This window comes from Symphalangus syndactylus, chromosome 9 (genome assembly GCF_028878055.3).
Source record: "Symphalangus syndactylus isolate Jambi chromosome 9, NHGRI_mSymSyn1-v2.1_pri, whole genome shotgun sequence".
NCBI classification, from domain to species: Eukaryota; Metazoa; Chordata; class Mammalia; order Primates; family Hylobatidae; genus Symphalangus; species Symphalangus syndactylus.
Window position 1 is genome coordinate 56,290,542 of NC_072431.2, and position 19,886 is coordinate 56,310,427.

Consider the following 19,886-nt stretch of genomic DNA (forward strand, 5'->3'; position numbering starts at 1 on the left):
GAACACTTCCCAACACATTCTATCAGGCCAGCATTGCCCAAAGATATCACAAGAATACAAAACTACAGGCCAATATCCCTTACAGCCCAGGCCTGTACAGCACCCGCTCCACCTCTGGAGGGCTGGAGACTAAGGCCGGCCACTTGGGGCCAGCTGTGTCTCTGTGGCCAATCCCCAATAAAAACTCTGGATCTCGAGGCTCAGGTGAGCTTCCCTGGACGGCAACACTCCATAGAGACGGCCATACATCCTTGATGGGGAAACACGCACTGTGCTGTCTGCATGACCCCAACGGGAGAGGACAGCCGGAAGTTCACACCAGAGCGGGACTCCATGTCAAAAAACCAAACAAAAACCAAAAAACCAAAAACAAAAACCCAAAAAATCAAACCAACCTAAAGCAAATGGAAGGACTCCTGGTCCTTCCATTGGTGGCTCCTGGGCCCTGCCCCACATGCCTCTTCCCCGGGCTGATTTTAACCTGTATTCTTCCACTGTAATAAAACGCAGCTGGGAGTGCAGTCATTCTTCCTCATCCCTGGTTTTGCTTCCCATGGTTTCTGTTACGTGAGGGACAGCATAATACAATATTGAGGTAAGGGGGAAGCAAGCCACATTTACATTACTTTTATCGCAGCATATTGTTATTGTCCAATTATGATTACTACTACCTTTTTTGAGATGGGGTCTCACTCTGTTGTCCAGGCTGGAGTGCAGTGGCACAATCTTGGCTCACTGCAACCTCTGCCTCCCAGGTTCAAGAGATTCTCCTGACTCAGCCTCCTGAGTAACTGGGATTACGTGTGCATGCCATCATGCCTGGCTAATTTTTGTATTTGTACTAGAGGCAGGGTTTCATCACTCTGGCCAGGCTGGTCTCAAGTTCCTGGCCTCAAGTGATCTGCCTGCCTCAGCCTCCCAAAGTGCTGGGATGACAGGTGTGAGCCACTGTGCCCAGCCTTATTATTGCTATTAATCTCTTACTGTACTGAATTTATAAATTAAACATTATCACAGGCATGTATGTACAGGAAAAAACACAGTATGTGAAGGGTTTGGTACTGTCCCCGGTTTCAGGCACCTCCCGGGGGTTTTGGGACACATGGCCTTTGGCTTGGGGGTACTGCTGTAGAAAGCCTTTTCTGAGTCCTGTAGTACTTCTGGCGAACTCTTACCCTAAAGGTGGTCATAGGGACTCCCAAACTCGCAGTGGGTGTCAGAAGTGAGGATGGTTTTGGAGACTCATGAGCTTTGCAACTAGAAATCACTGAACTGCACATTTTAAGTGTACGAGGGTGAGCTGTATGGTACGTGCATTGTATCTCAAAGTCATTAAGAAAAAGATAAGGACCCTTTAACATAGCCACAATCCCATATCACACCCCAAATTATGTCTGTAGATTGACTCTAAAAATAGAAGTGCAGCCAACAGCATATTACACACCAGGGTTATGGAGAGTTCAGTCATTACCTGGGTCAAAGGAGAATGATTTTTTTCTTGAGATGAGGTCTTGAATTTTCGACTGATACACAAACGGACAGTCTTCCTACTCCAATTCCTGCTCTAAATTACACCTCCCACATTTTGGTTTGCTTTTTCAGACCACATCTTTCTGTATGCTCTTCCTGGAATCTCCCCTTCCCTGCCAGCCTATCACAGCCCAGCTTTAACTGACTCTCTCAAGCCACCATGTGATGAACAAAACATCTTTTTATTTTGGCGGCTTGAACCCTAGAGCCCTTCCACCTCCTGCTCTGTCACGGAGGTGCTGGAGGTGGGGCGTCGCCAGCAGACGTGAAGAGCCTGATCACCCCAAGATTTCCTTGTACCATCTCATGAGTGAGAACTACTGTTCTGGATTCCCAAGTGTTCTTTCTTGGTGTGCTCACTTATTCTGCTGATGGATGACCCTGTGTAACACCCTGAGGAAGGGTGCATGAGGGTAAACTTTTTGAGGCTTTTCATGTTTAACGTGTTTTTTTCTGAGACAGAGTCTTGCTCTGTTGCCCAGACTGGAGCACAGTGGCATAAGCTCAGCTCACTGCAACCACCGCCTCCTGGGTACAAGTGATTCTCCTGCCTCAGCCTCCGGAGTAGCTGGGATTACAGGCGTGCACCACCACGCCTGGCTTTTTTGTATTTTTAGTAGAGACAGGGTTTCCCCATGTTGGCCAGGCTGGTCTCGAACTCCAGACCTCAGGTGATCTGCCCACCTCGGCCTCCCAGTGTTGGGATTATAGGCGTGAGCCACCATGCCCCGGCTAATGTCTTTCTTTTGTCTTATCTGTGGTTGACAGCTTGGCATGGCAAAGAACTGTATGCTTAAATTCATTTTCTCTCAGAACTTTGAAAGTCTCTCTTCCACTGTCACATAATGTCTGGTGCTGGATATGAAACTGTTGATGCCAGTTTCATTATTTTTGAGACAGGGTTTCACTCTGTCACCCGGGCTAGAATGCAGTGGTGTGATCATAGCTCACTGCAGCCTCCAGCTCTTGGGCTCAAGTGGATCTCCTGCCTCAGCCTCCTGAGTAGCTGGGACTACCTACGAGCACTACCACGCCTGGCTAATTTTTAAACATTTTTCTGTCGACACAGGGTCTTACTGTGTTGCCTAGGCTGGCCTCCAACTCCTGGCCTCAAGAGATCCTCCCACCTTGGCCTCCCAAAGTGCTGGGACTGCACCTGGCCCATTTCAATTTTATATTAATAGATACAACTCTTCTAATTAGTGGATACTAATTTTTTAAAGTTCTTGTCTGTCCTTGGAATCATTTTTCGTTTGAGACCTCTAGTTTTGTTTTGCAGCTGTATTTAACAATGAGGGAACCAGAAGGCTGACCAGAGATGGAGGCTTCACTCTGAGTGCAGGATGAAGGTCTCAGTTCCATCTAGGACACAGAAATTCAAGAATGAGCAGGGCCTCATTCTCAGGGGCAGACATCCACGTTAGCCACTCTGGGTCTCTTCAGACTGTTTCCTTTCTCTGAACAGACCCTCAGTTGTCACCCAGGGACGGATGCTCAGCCGTGGGCCTGTCTGTGCAAGGATGGGGGAAGGGGAGGCTGACTGGCCTCTCTGCCACACTTCACTTCCCTTCCCCACCTTTCTAGGCCCAGTCCCCACTCGGACTCCTCAGGTGACCTCCTCCAAGTCAGGAGCTTCTCTGGGCTTCCACAGGGCTGTGGGTCCTTGCCTTAGTGCAGGGTTGCCATTCGTATTCCAGGCCTGCTCCGGCACTGCCCTCTATCAGGCATGGCTTACAAGTCCCGTCTACCTGCCAGAGAGGGACAGGACTCCCTCATCCTGACACATCCTGCTCCTTCCTGTTCCCCCACAGCATCATTTCTGAGCCTTTATAAATGAAAACTTCTCCACAGCCTAAGGCAGGAAAGAAGAGAAACACATGTGCATGCTCCATCTTCTTTCTTGAACCAAAAACTGCCTTTAATTAGAAACACAACCTGAGTACATATCTTTACAAGACGACGTCCTGACAGCAACCAAATACGATCCTTATGGAATGAGCAAGCCCACAGCTTTAAAATCAGAGCAAAACCAGCATATGCACAGACACATGGCCACGGCCCCCATCCGGAGCCATTTCGAGAACAGGCAGCACCAACCTCTGACAGACTTTGGCTTGAGAGCACGCGGGACTTCACACATTTCTGAATCACAATCTTAAACAGTTCCTCCTTCACTAATAAAACTGTTTAAAAGGAGCTGAAAATAAACTTATTACTCTGGAGGAACACCCATTTTGAGTTTTACCATAATCAGAACTTCCAACATCTTTTCTAAGAAACATTTAAGAGGTTTGCACACGCACTCGTGTACACCTGCAAGAAAGATCGACTTCAGTATTAGTAACGCTGGAGGGAAAAAAAAGTTGTTACCTTATAAACAATTAAATGGAGCTCTTCATAAGTGTCATCTGTATTTACAAAAATTTTGGGGAATCTGCATTTTGCATCTGGATCATTAAGGTTCAAGGGTCCGGTAAGAAATCTTAAAAGCAAGAACAGACATGACTTGATTCAACGAGGTCAATTAGAATCAGGAATCTAGAAACAGAACAACACATTCCTACTTAATATACACCGGTTGCTTTTGATGCCAGGTGCTATTTGGAAAACACCATATCAGAATATGCTGGCCGGGCATGGTGGCTCACGCCTGTAATCCCAGCACTTTGGGAGGCAGAGGTGGGTGGATCACCTGAAGTCAGGAGAGTTCAAGAGCAGCCTGGCCAACATGGCAAAACCTCGTCTCTACTAAAAATACAAAAATCAGCTGGGCGTGGTGGTGGGCACCTGCAATCCCAGCTACTCAAGAGGCTGAGGCAGGGGAATTGCTTGAACCCAGGAGGCGGAGGCTGCAGTAAGCTAAGATCATGCCACTGTACTCCACACTCCAGCCTGGGTGACAGAGAGACACTCCATCTCAAAAAAAAAAAAAAAAAAAAAAAAAAAAAAAGGGGGGGTATGCTAAAGTCAGTTTAACTCATTGGAAACAATAAACTTTCCTTTGTTGATCACTGTCAATCAGATGGCACAAAGATATTTCAATGTCCATATTATCTTTACCAAAAAGATAACAGGCCAGGCATGGTGGCTCACACCTGTAATCCCAGCACTTTGGGAGGCCAAGGCAGGTGGATCACTTGAAGTCAGTTCAAGATCAGCCTGGCCAACATGACAAAACCATGTCTCTACTAAAAATACAAAATGAATTAGCCAGGCATAGTGGCTTGTGCCTGTAGTTCCAGCTACTCGGGAGGCTGAGGCATGAGAATCACTTGAGCCTGGGAGGCAGAGGTTGCAGCGAGTCGAGATGGCACCACTGCACTCCAGCCTGGGTAACACAGCCAGACTCTGAGTCAAAAAAACAAACAAACAAACAAAACAAAACACAGTATCATAAATCAAAGAACAGAAGTCCTACCTTCCATAGTGTTGAAGATTTCCTGGCATTTCTGCTCTTATTGGAGAATCCCTTCCTGCTAACTGCAAATACATTTAATGGCGAGAATGACTTATCAGACTTTTTATTTTCCAAGCTTTGAAAAACAGCATTCATTATCTACTAGCTGGTTCCATGCCATTTGTCTTTCTTTTAGAGACAGGATCTTGTTCTGTAGCCCAGGCTGGCATGTGTGCAGCATGACCATGGCTCACTACAGCCTCGAACTCCTAGGCTCAAGCAGTCCTCCCACCTCAGCCTCCTGATATAGGCATGTGTGACCACACCTGGCTAGTTTTTAAATTTTTGCCCAGGTGAGGTGGCTCACGCCTATAATCCCAGCACTTTGGGAGGCTGAGGCAGGCGGATTACTTGAGCCCAGGAGTTTGAGACCAGCCTGGGCAACATGGCAAGATCCCATCTCTACAAAAAATTAGCCAGGTGTGGTGGCACACACCTGTAGTCTCAGCTACTTGGGAGGCTGAGGTGGCAGGACCGCTTGAGCCCAGGAGTTTCAGACCAGCTGAGTCAACACAGTGAGACCTCGTCTCTAAAAAAAAAATTGGAGAGAGAAGAGGAAGGACAAGAGAGAGGGAACGAACAAACGAAGAGAGTGAGTTCAACTGAGCCAAAATGATTTTTGTGTGTTAAGCTCTGAAAATACTTTGCAGAGAACACAATGATATCATTTGAAAGTTCTCTGCAGGAAACCAGGAAATTAAGTACTAGAGTGGAAAGCCAGGTAGGCACTAAAACATCTACTGAAAATTAGGTCTCCTGTTGATAGAGGAAAAGACTACACAGGTTGATTGTTTTAAAGATCACTGGCATTTGAAAGGTTCCTAGAACCCGATCTAAAATCCAGTTTTTTGGCCGGGAGTGGTGGTTCATGCCTGTAATCCCAGCACTTTGAGAGGCTGAGGCGGGTCAATCACCTGAGGTCAGGAGTTCAAGACCAGCCTGGCCAACATGGTGAAACCCCGTCTCTACTAAAAATACAAAAATTAGCCAGGCATGGTGGCAGGCGCCTGTCATCTCAGCTACTCAGGAGCCTGAGGCAGGAGGATTGTTTCAATCCAGGAGGCAGAAGTTGCAGCGAGCTGAGATTGCACCATTGCACTCCAGCCTGGGTGAAAAGAACAAAACTCTGTCTCAATAAATAAATAAGATAAATAAATAAATAAGATAAATATATAAACTAAAAGTAAAATAAAATCCAATTTTCCTCTACTCAATGACTCACCTCTCTTAAAAACATGCTTTCTGGACTGAGGGCCGTGGCTCACGCCTGTAATCCCAGCACTTCGGGAGGCCAAGGTGGGCAGATCATGAGGTCAGGAGTTCGAGACCAGCCTGGCCAACATCGTGACACCTGTCTCTACTAAAAATACAAAAAACTTAGCTGGGCGTGGTGGCGGGTGCCTGTAATCCCAGCTACTTGGGAGGCCGAGGCAAGGAGAATCACTTGAACCTCTCCATCCCAGGCAAAAGTTCGAGACTCCATCTCAAAAAACAAACAAAAACAAAACACACAAAAAACCAACACACATACACACAAAACGATGCTTTCCGTATCACATCTGAGGGTTACACACTGGAGGAGAGCTGCATGTGGTTTTCTGTGCTACTTGACACACAGCGACATAAATATCACACTAAGACAAAACATACATCAGTGACGATCAGAAATGCCCCCACGCACCACCATCTCACTCCACCCGCCCTCTCTGTGCCCCTGGATGTGGGTAAGTGTGCGCAGCTATGGTACCCATCATACCTCAGGTTCGATGTGCCTTGGAAAAAGGGAGGTGGTAAGGTATTTGTATAAAATTCTCATGTCATCTTGTTCTAATCCACTCCTGCAACATCAGAAAAGCACTGGGTTAAATGTTTCCAATCGTCTTTTGTCCTTCCACCGCTGTGATAAAGCTCATTAAAAATTTTTTTTCCTAAGTCATTTTTAGTAACACAGAATAAATTCTAACTTTTTAAAGTCTAAAGCTACATAAAACTCAAAGCAATCTGTTTTTCTACCTGAGATCAAAATGAGCTTCCTTTTTCCTAAACATAATTCTTAGCATTAAGGTAAATCTGAATTTACGTGGTATACTTTGTCAAACTTTTCCAAAGAATTTGAAGCCCTGGATAAAGCTCATTTTTTATTAAAAAAAAAAAATTTTTTTTTTTTTTTTGAAACAAGGTCTTGCTGTCACCCAGGCCAGGTGCAGTGGTGCGATCATGGCTCACTGCAGACTCGGCCTCCAGGGCTCAAGTGGTCCTCCCATCTCAGCCTCCGGACTAGCTGGGACTACAGGCATGCACCACCATCAGCTAATTTTTGTATTTTATGTAGAGATGGGGATCTTGCTACGTTGCCAAGCTGGTTTCGAACTCCTGGACTCAAGTAGTGCTCCTGCCTCAGCCTCCTGAAGTGCTGGGATTACATATGTGAGCCACCGTGCCTGGCCTCTTTTTTCATTTTTCAAGAGATGAGTCTTGTCTGTCACCCAGGCTGGATTACAGTGGTGTGACCACAGCTTGCTGCAGCCTCCGATTCCTAGGCTCAAGCAAACCTCCCACCTCGGCCTCCTGAGTAGCTGGGACTACCGGTGCTTTTTTTCCCTTAACATTATATCAAGAGGCTCACCACCTGACTGCGAAGTTCAGGAAGGTAAAGAGTTAAACTTGAGTCCAGGCAGTGGAACTTGATCTTGACCTGCAAAAGGCTACTCCTACGTAGTCCTGAATTTTAGATGCCATTTGAGATAAAAAGTCACAAGGGATCGGACTCTCTGGTTGAACTCTGTGTAGGATTATGCAGGAAACCTCCAAAGCCACACTGTTTCATTTTAGGAACAGGTGTCTCTTAGCTTCCTGGGTTACACGGAATGCCAGTCTCTCCCCTAGTCCCCTGGGAAAATATGGGTGTGCTGTAGACAGGGAATGTGATCCTAGGTCTCAGAAATGCATATGGATTTTTAATTCTCTGGATCTCGGTGTAGAAAAAGGAGAAGAAAAGGCCGGGCGCGGTGGCTCACGCCTGTAATCCCAGCACTTTGGGAGGCCGAGGCGGGTGGATCACAAGGTCAGGAGATCGAGATCATCCTGGCTAACACAGTGAAACCCCGTCTCTACTAAAAATACAAAAAAATTAGCCGGGCGTCATGGCGGGTGCCTGTAGTCCCAGCTACTCCGGAGGCTGAAGCAGGAGAGTGGCGTGAACCCGGGAGGCAGAGCTTGCAGTAAGCCGAGATTGCGGCACTGCACTCCAGCCCGGGTGACGGAGCGAGACTCCATCTCAAAAAAAAAAAAAAAGAAAAAGGAGGAGAAAAACAAGCTTTCAGGCAAACCATCTGATCTGAAATGAGGCAGGAAGGAGCAGCATGTGGAAAAAGCACAGAGAAACTAGCAGGCATCAGACTCTGGAAGTGGTTTTTTAAAAGGAGACAGACAGACAATGAGGCTGGATCTGGGGGTTTTCTATTCAAGATCACTGAAATGTGAAGGTGGCAGGGTGCGGCGGCTCACGCCTGTAGTCCCAGCACTTTGGGAAGCCAAGGTGAGTAGATCACCTGAGGTTAGGGGTTCAACACCAGCCTGGCTAACATGGCGAAACACCGTCTCTGCTAAAAAATATAAAAATTCGCTAGGCCTGATAGCATGCACCTCTAATCCCAGCTCCTTGGGAGACTGAGGCATGAGAATCGCTTGAACCTGGGAGGTGGAGGTTGAAGTGAGCTGCAGGATCACGCCACTGTACTCTAGCCTGGGCGACCGAGCAAGTGAGACTCTGTCTCAAAAAAAAAATCAAAACAGTATACTAAGTAAATACTTAAGGGTAATATATACTCTCCTTGTGACAAATTCTTTTTTTTTCTCCTTTTTGGTAGAGACAGAGCCTCATTATATTGTCCAGGCTGGTCTCCAGGTAACTCCTGGCTCAAGCGATCCTTCTGCCTCCTCCTCCCCAGTAGCTGGGACTATACGTATGTGCCACACGCGCCTGGCTTAAAAGTCTTTCTTGGTATTTAAATATAACAGCTTTGGAATAAGCAATTCCATCAAAACATGTTTTTCTTTTTCTTAGACAGGGTCTTGTTCTGTCACCCAGGCTCGAGTACAGTGGTGCTATCATAGGTCACTGCAACCTCAAACTCTCAGGCTCAAGTGATTCTCCGGCCTCAACCTCTGTAGTCTCTGTAGTTGGGACTGTTAAGTGCACACCACGATGCCCAGCTAATTTTTTTTTTTTTTTTGCATTTTTTCTAGAGATACAGTTTCACTATGTTGCCCAGGCTGGTCTTCAATTCCTGGCCTCAGGTGATCCTCCTGCCTCAGTCTCCCAAAGTGCTGGGATGACAGGTGTTAAGTGTTCGCACCTGGAGTAACATGCTGTTTTTCTTGAAGGTTCTTTTTGTTGCTACTTCCTGGGACTGACCTTTCCCCATGAGCACACTGGAGGTGACAACAGAACAGTTCTGTGCAGCCACCACAGCTGTGCCCTGCTCAACCCCTCGGATGCTATTCCAAGATGACAATGCCAACAGGATCCCTGGAGCTGGGCGCCAGATTGTCCTGTGACTCCAGGCTTCCAAGGGCCAACCCTGCTGGTCACTCTGGCCCCAGGGTCTCCCAGAATGAGCTCCTGGAGGACCCTCTGCTCTAAGCCTTCACTCTTCCTCACTCTCAGGAGTTTGCACCCATGGCAGGGCTTGTGTTCCGTCGCAGAGATCAGAATTCTCAGCTACCCTTCTCTTTTCGGTGGAAACAAGGGCATGGACCACTGCTGCTGGATTCTGGCTTGTCACACTACATCTCCCTATCACCGTGGATGCGTGTAACTTGCAAGCACTTCCTGTCATTTTCATCTGTGGAGGAGCCACTCCCTCTGCAGACCTGATGCTACAGAAGCAGAACTATCCTCCCATCTCCTACATTTCACGGCAGTATTTCACTTTAGTAACATCGTGTGCGTATCACAGAAAGCAACTTACAGTGGAGTCAGTACAGTGTAAGGTTGCCTGATAAACTATTTGTCAAATTAGAAAGTAGGTAGAGGCCGGGCACAGTGGCTCACACCTGTAATCCCAGCACTTTGGGAGGCCGAGGTGGGCGGATCCTTTGAGGTCAGGAGTTCGAGACCAGCCTGGCCAACACGGTAAAACCCCGTCTCTACAAAAAAATTAGCTGGGTGTTGTGGTGCAGCACCTGTAATCCCGGCTACTCAGGAGGCTGAGGCAGGAGAATTGCTTGAACCCAGGAGGCAGGGGTTGCAGCAAGCCAAGATCATGCCACTGCACTCCAGCCTGGGCAACAGAAAGCGACTCCATCTCAAAAACAAAAAAAAAAGTAGATGGGTTTCACCTGAAATTTGTGTTGTCTTCCTAGGAGATAAAGTTCATGTGGAAACCCACCAAGTTGTTTATTAACTGGATTCAAATTTCTTTACAGTAACTTGTTTCTCTTCTTAAAATGGAGCTACAAGATTTTGGCAGGGAAGGTAAATTTTAGGGGAACTAGTTTTGCCTTTTCTATTAGCTGAACTCACGTTATAGTAGTAAAATATGGCCACAACCCTAATTAAGAAACTGGGCTAGGCCAGGTGCGGTGGCTCACACCTGTAATTGCGGCACTTTGGGAGGCCAATGCAGGTGAATCACCTGAGGTCAGGAGTTTAAGACCAGCCTGGCCAACATGGTGAAACCCTGTCTGTACTAAAAATACAAAAATTAGCCGGATGTGGTGGCACATGCCTGTAATCCCAGCTACTTGGGAGGCTGAGGCAGGAGAATCACTTGAACTCGGGTGGCGGAGGTTGCAGTGAGCCAAGACTGCATCATTGTAGTCCAGCCTGGGCAACAGAGTGAGACTCTGTCTCCAAAAAAAAAAAAAAAAAGTGGGCTGTAGTCAATGGGAACATCAAACTTGAGGGTCGAGGAACAGCTGCAGGAGGGCCGGCCACTCCCTGCTATGCCTCGATGGCTTCTGTCCACCTACTCTAGGCCAAAAGTGCATAACCTTGGTTGCCACCCAGCTCTCAGGGGTCATGTATGCTGGGCAGTCTTGTGCCCACGTTTTTCCTACTGCAGGACACAAACAGTTTCATGATAGCAGGTAATTTCCTGGTTTATATAACACTTTGGATTTCTTGGATTAAAAAAAAGAAATCTAGCTGCTTTAAAAGAAAGTAGGTGCAATGGCTCATGCCTGTAATCCCAGCACTTTGGGAGGCCGAGATGGGTGGATCGCTTGAGGCCAGGAGTTTGACCAGCCTAGGCAACACAGTCAACCCTATCTCTATAAGAAAAAAAAAAAAAAGGTATAAAAATTCTGCTTTTCACATTTATCATTTCAGAAAAACTCCAAAATAAAAACAGGATTCCTAAACCTTACTTGATAGGAACATTTTCTCTCTTTTTTGGAGACAGACTCTCTGTTGCCAGGCTGGGGTGCAGCAGTGTCATCTCGGCTCACTGCACTGCAACCTCCGCCTCCCGGGTTCAAGCCGATTCTCCTGCCTCAGCCTCCTGAGTAGCTGGGACTACAGGCATGCGCCACCATGCCCAGCTAATTTTTGTATTTTTAGTAGAGACGGGGTTTCACTATGTTGGTCAGGCTGGTCTCAAACTCCTGACCTCGTGATTCGCCCGCCTTGGCCTCCCAAAGTGCTAAGATTACAGGTGTGAGCCACCGCGCCCAGCCTTTCATCTTTCATGCAACCAGTTTTCAACTCCTCTGCTTGGAAATTTTAACCCAAATCACCCTAGTTCTGCTTTAAATAATCACTGCTTTATTTTGACAATATCTATGAAGATGCTTCCTACCCATCCTCCCTGCTGCAAGTTCCTGTTTGACAACCTGTCATCAATCCAGTCACTGCTGTTTTTATTATCTTAATTTCTTCTTTTAATACCATGCCTTGGGGTGTACCTACCAGATAAGCTGATCATTATAGAGAAAAGCAGTATATTTGACTATATTCAGGCTTTCCTCCATTCTATTAATAAAGGACTGGATTTTCAAATAAGTCATTTTATCCAATGGGAAGAAGCTGATTCCACCAAAAATGTCAAGTAGGTCACATGACTGCAAATGTAGCGTTTGCAAATACTGTGGGGAAAAAAAGGCATAAAATTTACTAATAGTACACTGAATATACTGCTCCTTGATAACTGAAAATAATCTTATGTCAGACTCATATTTATGGTACAATTACATACTAGCAAACAGTGCAACAATGAGACCCTGGCGAAGACATGCGTAACTGAGTGTCAACTCAGTACCAATTCCAAGATACAAAGTTCAAACATATCTAGTTAATGTTTATTCAGTATTGTGTTTTACTGTTTCAAATTTTTTTTTTTTTTTTTGTGACAGAGTCTTGCTCTGTCGTCCAGGCTGGAGTGCAGTAGCGTGATCTCAGCTCACTGCAAGCTCCGCCTTCCAGGTTCATGCCATTCTCCTGCCTCAGCCTCCTGAGTAGCTGGGACTACAGGCACCTGCCACCACGCCCGGCTATTTTTTTGTATTTTTAGTAGAGATGGGGTTTCACCATGTTAGCCAGGATGGTCTCTCAATCTCCTGACTCGTGATCTGCCTGCCTTGGCCTCCCAAAGTGCTGGGATTACAGGTGTGAGCCACCGTGCCTGGCCAAAAATTTTTTTTTTTTTAATATAGACAGGGTCTTGCTATGTTGCCCAGGCTGGTCTTGAACTTCTGGCCTCTGTGATTCGCGTGTCTAGGCGTCCCAAAGCACTGGGAATACAGGCATGAGCCACTGTGCCCACCTAGCACTTTCAAGTATTTAATTCCTGGCCAGGCATGGCAGCTCGCGCCTATAATCCCAGCCCTTTGGGAGGCCAAGGCGGGCACATCACTTGAGGTCAGGAGTTTGAGACCAGCCTGGCCAACATGGCAAAACCCCATCTCTAATAAAAACACAATATCAGCCGGGCGTGGTAGCCTGTAATCCCAACTACTCAGGAGGCTGAGACAGGAGAATCACTTGAACTTGGGAGACGCAGGTTGCAGTGAGCCAAGATCATACCACTGCACTCCAGCCTTGGTGACAAGAGTGAGACTCTGTCTCAAAAATAAGAGAAAAGTATTTAATTCCTTGCATTAGTGCCCTTCAAATTAGATTAACCTAATGAGGGACCATTAATACTACAAAGAGTGCCATCTTTTTTTCCCCCCGAGATGGAGTCTTGCTCTGTCACCCAGGCTGGAGTGCCGCGGTGCAATCTCGGCTCACTGCAACTTCTGCCTCCTGGGTTCAAGCGATCCTCCTGCCTCAGCCTCCAGAATAACTGGGATTACAGGCGTGCACCACCACGCCCAGCTAGTTTCTTGGTACTTTTAGTAGAGATGAGGTTTCACCATGTTGGCCAGGCTGGTCTCGAACTCATGACCTCATGATCTGCCCACTTTGGCCTCCCAAAGTGCTGGGATGACAGGTGTAAGCCACCACGCCCAGCTGAGAGTGCCATCTCATACTAAAATCATGTCTAAATGATAGGTAGTCAGGACAACAGTTCTATCCATACGTTGATGGGTAAGAGAGAAATGAGGACAAGAACAGAAACCAGAAGATAATATGTGAGTGGATAATTGTGGTCACTAAAATGACAAAACAACAAAGAAAAGTAATTCAAAGAAACAAATTCAAAAATAGCTATGAAAGCTGTTTTAGAGAGAAAGTTGAATTCAAAAATAGATACAGAAGGTATTTTCAGAAGAAAATAAATTGAGAATTGTTTCTTCAAGATAAACTGCGCTGGGCAAGTTGGCTCATGCCTTTAACCCCAGCACTTTGGGAGGCCGAGGAGGGAAGATCACTTGAGACCAGCCTGGGGAAAACAGCCAAGACAAGATCCTGTCTCTTTGTTTCCTTTTAAAAAAAAGATAAACTGAGCTTGACCAGGTAGGGTGAAACATGCAAAATTCAATTACAATGAAAGCGGACAGCACTTGAACAAATCTCCCTAATCGCTAATCTGACAAAGTCTGTCACGGCCAATAACTCTTACTTACATTAAGACAGTTGGCCGGGCGCAGTGGCTCATGCTTGTAATCCCAGCACTTTGGGAGGCCGAGGCGGGCGGATCACGAGGTCAGGAGATCGAGACCACGGTGAAACCCCCTCTTTACTAAAAATACAAAAAATTAGCCGGGCGTGGTGGCGGGCGCCTGTAGTCCCAGCTACTCAGAGAGGCTGAGGCAGGAGAATGGCGTGAACCCGGGAGGCGGAGCTTGCAGTGAGCCGAGATTGCGCCACTGCACTCCACCCTGGGTGACAGAGCGAGACAGAGTCTCTTAAAAAAAAAAAAAAAAACAAAAAACCCGTTTAGTAAACAGAACCAACCCCTAAGAATGTGCAACTCCAATAATTGTTTTCCTTATCAACTAATCTATCACACAAAAGACGGCTGCTGAGTAAGCCCAGAAGGACAGACGCAGGTAAAACACAGGGAGGCCAAACGATGTCTCCAGGACTCTTTAAGAGCCACGGGCGAACACAGGAAGCTCTGCCTTACACCACAGCTGGAGGGAGGGTTCCAGAGCGCACGCCTCATGTGTTTCCTCGCTGCTCCAGTTTTGCCACGGTCCATCTCAGACTCTGCCACTTTCAAGTTCTGGGTTTTTTGTATATAAGAAACAAACTTGTCTGTCCATACTTCTCTAAAGACCTGCTGAATGCTTACTAAAGTTATAAATGAAATTCAAAATACTTACCCGATGGAAGAATTTCTCTAATCTTTCTTTCAGAAGCTTGACACCTCCCTCTTCCATGGCTTTCAGAAATGTACCATTAAAAAGCTAGTGAGGTAAAAGATTGCAGAAAAAAAAAATAAGTTTCCTATGCTCACTTTTTCAGTATAACAAGTTCTTTTTTCCTTTAGATTATTAATTCAGCTCATTAAATCCCCCAGTTCTTTCCAACAGAGTTTACATGAGAAAACTTGAGTTAAAAATATGTTACAAAAAATACTGTTAAGTGATGCTGTCTCATTTATGAAACCACCTAATTGCTCTAGGCATCTTTCAAAAATTTCAACTTACTCTGAAGTTTCAATTTACATACAGAATATCACCCACATTTCTGTTTATTTTTCAGTGTTCTGTTAATGAATGCAATCACCAAAATTTTATCCTTTTTTTTTTTTTTTTGAGACGGAATCTCGCTCTGCCACCCAGGCTGGAGTGCGGTGGTGCAATCACAGTTCACTGCAGCCTTGACCTCCCGGGCTCAAGCGATCCTCCCACCTCAGCCTCCCAGGTAGCAGGGACTACAGGCATGGACCATGATACCTGGCTAACTTTTCTAAAAATTTTTTGTAGAGATGGGGTCTTGCTATATTGCCCAGACTGGTCCTGAACTCCTGGGCTCAAGCAATCCTCCCGCCTTAGCCTCTCAGAATGCTGAAATTACAGGTGTGATCCACTGTGCCCTGCGTTACTGAAATTTTTAAATCATAAAATTATCTGCATTCTGTACATTCCTTAAGGACACAGACACACTTTTTCATCAATGGGGACACATTCCTACTATAAGGCTGAGAAAAGAGAAGGGAGTTCAATCCTTACTGAATAAGTGTAGGCGTAAACCTCACTACCTGTTTCAAAGGCCTCGTTGTCTTCTCTAAGACAAATACAGAGTCACTTTGCAGTCATTTCCAGATTTCTCTTTAAACAACCCTGGAGCCTATAAATAGGGGTAACTGGTTGGACTCTCAGTTCAAAAAGAATGCCGTGCTTACCTTGTACATGCTGTAGCACTGCTGCAGCACCGAACTATAAACCTTGTCCTGCAAACACGAAAACACAGCACAGATCACAATTCAAGGGAAAAACAATGTCTATTGGATAGATGGCAAAGGTACACTGACTCTTGGCTAAACAGTATAATGTTTATAAACTTGGTCCCACAATAGCTGTGTGCTGAAAAAAAGTGTTTACGTTCTTTTTTTTTTGAGATGGAGTCTCGCTCTGTTGTCCAGGCTGGAACACAGTGGTGCAATCTTGGCTCACTGCAACCTTTGCCTCCCCGGTTCAAGCGATTCTCCTGCCTCAGCCTCCTGAGAAGCTGGGATGACAGGTGTGCACCACCATCCCTGGCCAGTTTTTGTAGTTTTCGTAGAGACAGGGTTCCGCCATATTGGCCAGGCTGGTCTTGAACCTCTGACCTCAAGTAATCTGCCTGCCTCAATCTCCCACACTACTAGGATTACAGGTGTGAGCCACTGTTCCCAGCCGGAAGTGTTTAAATTCTAATTTGTGAATCAGTAAGCCTTACTTTAGGAGGGCTTTCAATATAGACGAAGAGTAGAAGGTATTAGTGAGATAGGGTGCATATACATTTTTAAAATATTGTGCTAATGTAAATGATAAACATAAACCTTTGCTATATACCCCAAGAAACTTCCGCAAAAGCCATGTAGTTTAAATCCGACCAAGTAAGGCATTCAACATACTCAGCAATACATTAAAAAAAAAAACAAACAATGACACATTACCAACAACTCCTCCTCTTGATATTCAATAACTGGTTTTCCATCTTTACTCTGTTTTTCAATTATAGGATTCCGAACAACCTACAAAGTTTGATAAACTGAAATTATACAATGAATTCATTAGACCATGTTTTTTATTTTGCCTTAATTTAAAAACTTTGAACATGCTACAGCACCAGAAACACAACTTCTTAAAACAGCCCCAAGAATGAATAAAGCAAATAGGAAGAACTTGATTTTAGAATTGCAACCAATTTTATTTTAATTTTACTTGGATGCAACAGCCAGAGAACTTTCCTAAATTCTGAATAGTAAAGATTAACCATAACTTCACCATACAATTTCAGAAAGATACACTGTGTATGTAAATACCATGACCATCCAGAAATTTTCTTCTGGTTCATTGAAGAACTGTCTGTTCTTCTGTGTATGTAAAGATTTTGCAGGTTTTGATGGGCTAAAGGTCCTACAAAGGTTAAAAAAATATGTTTGGGACAATTCTCCAGCAGAAGTTTTAAGAATTCACTGAACGCTAAAAGGCACACTTAGAGGTATTACCTTGTAAACTGTACAATAGCTTCACACAATCCGACATTTCTAATCTTTTCATTCTTTTCTACCTCATTTGGATGATAAAATAAAATCTTATTTTCCTCCTGAAACATGAGGAAACAGAAGCACAACATGAATAGAAACATTTCATCTTAGCTATTGAAAACGTTAAGTTCAATGTCGACCTCTTGTGTCACACACGCTAATGACAAAACGAAACAAAAACCGGTTTTAGAAAAACAGGAATTGTAATCCCAGCATTTTCAGAGGCTGAGGCGGGAGGATCACTTGAGCTCAGGAGTTCAAGACCAGCATGGGCAACACAGTGAGACGTCTCTATTATTTAAAATAATAAGAATAACAGGAATTATCTCATCATTGTGCAAATACTGCCCACCAGCCAGAAAGGCAATTTCGATAGTCAATAAGTCACACATGAAGCAGCACCAGGTAATTTTTTTTTTTTTTTTTTGGAGACAGAGTCTCGCTCCATCATCCAGACTGGAGTGCAGTGGCGCAGTCTCGGCTCACTGCAAGCTCCGCCTCCCGGGTTCACGCCATTCTCCTGCCTCAGCCTCTCCGAGTAGCTGGGACTACAGGCGCCCGCCACCACGCCCGGCTAATTTTTTTGTATTTTTAGTAGAGACGGGGTTTCACCGTGGTCTCGATCTCCTGACCTCGTGATCCGCCCGCCTCGGCCTCCCAAAGTGCTGGGATTACAAGCGTGAGCCACCGCGCCCGGCCAGCACCAGGTAATTTTTAAGAAAACTCAAGTCTCCAGATTTCTTTCCTAGTGCTAATTTGTAATACAGCAATGCTTGTAAGAAATAAAGGTGTGCACATCTGCAGACACATAGCTCCCTGAAAATTAAATCCAGCCAGTTCCCAGGCATTTGAACTGACCAGTTTTTTTTTTTTTTTTCTTTTTCTGGAGATGGGGTCTCTGTTGCCCAGGCTGGAGTGCAGTGGCGCAATTACAGCTCACCTGCAGCCTCAATCACTGGGGCTCAAGCAATCCTCCGGCCTCAGCCTCCCGAGTAGCTGGAACTACAGGTGCGTGCCACCACGCCTGGCTCATTTTTCGTTTTTTTTTTTTTTTTTTTTTTTTTTTTGTAGAGTTGGGGGTCTTGCTATCTTGCCCAGGCTGGTCTGGAACTCCTGGCCTCAAGTAATCCTCCCATCTTCGCCTCCTAAGGTGCTGGGATTACAGGCGTGAGTCACAGCGCCCAGCCTGGACAGTCTTTAAAAGAACTCTGACTTGCTGGTAACAAAACACAGCTGCGGACATCCTTCGAGAAAGTCGCCGTCCCCACCTCAGAAAACACACACGCACACACACACACACACATCCCTACGCACACACACACACACCCTTCGAGAAAGTCGCCGTCCCCACCTCAGAAAACACACACACACCCCTACACACACACACACACACACATACACCCCTCCCGGAATTTATTTCCTCATTTGGGCGAAAACTTTTACAGAGTCCTGGCAGGCTTGCATCATTTGAAGGCTAGCGTCTGCCACCCTGATTCCACGCTTCTAGTTGGAGACTACGCACTTAACAAAGCCAAGTTCAATTTAAATTTCCCAGAACTGACGCAAAGCAAAGCGCAAAGAGCCTCAACCTGGGGTGTGGAGTGACATAGACCCGACGGGGCTTTATTCCATCGACCCATGACCTGAAGCGGTCCCTGCCTGCTGTCAGGTCCCCGCCGCAGCCCCCGGCCCAGACTCGCACCTGGCACAACGCAGGCTAGGTCAGTGCCGCTCGAGGTGGGCAGAACCACAGGGCCACCTCCCCGGGGAGCACCGACGCCGCCTGCCCGCCCGCCACCCCCTCCGCATACCTCTCCTTCGCGCGGCCCGAAGCGCGGGTTGTAGATGAAGAAACTCAGCAGCGCCGGGGGGAACTGCTTCTCCTGGGCCGCCCAGGGCCCGCTCCCGGACCCGGCCGCCGCTGCAGCCATCCCGGCCCGGCCCCCACCTCGGGAGCCTCCCACGGCCTGCCCAGAGACAGCAGCCACCGGCTAGAACACCGCACTTCCGCCTCCGTCGCCACCGCCCCGGAAGCGCTCGCCGCCGGCCCGGAAGAAGAACCCGCCTCGCACCGTCCCCTTCTGGCACCCCCCGGTGGCCTTGTTGTCTGTTCCCTGGCCGAGTTTGTGTTTTGCTGCTCGCGGAGTTCTCTCCTGGCTGCAGGCGAGGGCTGCGCGTTTCAGGAAAAACTGAGCGGGGCACTTTTTTTCTGATAGGGTCTCAGTTTGTCGTCCAGGCTGGAGTGTAGTGGCGCGATCTCAGCTCACTGCAGCTTCAACGTCCGAGACTCAAGCAATCCCCCTGCCTCAGCCTCCCAAGTAGCTAGGATTACAGGCGCGCGCCACCAAGGCCAGTTTTATTTTTTTGTAGAGGTGGGATCTGTGTTGCCCAGGCTGCTCTCGAACTCCTGGCCTAAAATGGCCTCCCACTTCGGCCTCCCAAAGTGCTCCGATTATAGGCGTGAGACACCACCGCCCAACCTGTTGTTGTTTTGGTGGTTTTTTTTTTTTTTTTTTTTTGAGACGGAGCCTCGCTCTGTCACCCAGGCTGGAGTGCAGTGGCGCGATCTTGGCTCACTGCAAGCTCCGCCTCCCGGGTTCACGCCATTCTCCTGCCTCAGCCTCTCCGAGTAGCTGGGACTACAGGCGCCCGCCACCACGCCCGGCTAATTTTTTGTATTTTTAGTAGAGACGGGGTTTCACCGTGGTCTCGATCTCCTGACCTCGTGATCCACCCGCCTCGGCCTCCCAAAGTGCTGGGATTACAAGCGTGAGCCACCGCGCCCGGCCGGTGGTATTGTTTTAAATTTA

The 19,886-nt window shown here is 46.7% G+C and overlaps 1 protein-coding gene across 3 annotated transcripts in view; it reads right to left on the reverse strand.

The window, feature by feature from the left end:
* The window catches only part of LOC129489562 (vacuolar fusion protein CCZ1 homolog B-like), a 28,602-nt gene extending 9,484 nt beyond the window's left edge, over window positions 1–19,118 (reverse strand). The window contains exons 1-10 of one of the 3 annotated variants that reach the window (XM_055292356.2): window positions 18,888–19,118; window positions 17,038–17,135; window positions 16,852–16,945; window positions 16,483–16,560; window positions 15,727–15,774; window positions 14,702–14,785; window positions 11,901–12,076; window positions 6,744–6,825; window positions 4,949–5,010; window positions 3,901–4,012 (exon numbers count right to left, since the gene is read on the reverse strand). In XM_055292356.2, coding sequence (XP_055148331.1) covers window positions 3,901–4,012; window positions 4,949–5,010; window positions 6,744–6,825; window positions 11,901–12,076; window positions 14,702–14,785; window positions 15,727–15,774; window positions 16,483–16,560; window positions 16,852–16,945; window positions 17,038–17,135; window positions 18,888–19,007 — 954 coding nt within the window. In that variant the 5' untranslated portion in view covers window positions 19,008–19,118. The remainder of the gene's footprint in view (window positions 1–3,900; window positions 4,013–4,948; window positions 5,011–6,743; window positions 6,826–11,900; window positions 12,077–14,701; window positions 14,786–15,726; window positions 15,775–16,482; window positions 16,561–16,851; window positions 16,946–17,037; window positions 17,136–18,887) is intronic. The other 2 variants (XM_055292359.2, XM_055292358.2) reach the window with 2 other exon arrangements.
* Window positions 19,119–19,886: the final 768 nt, after the last annotated feature.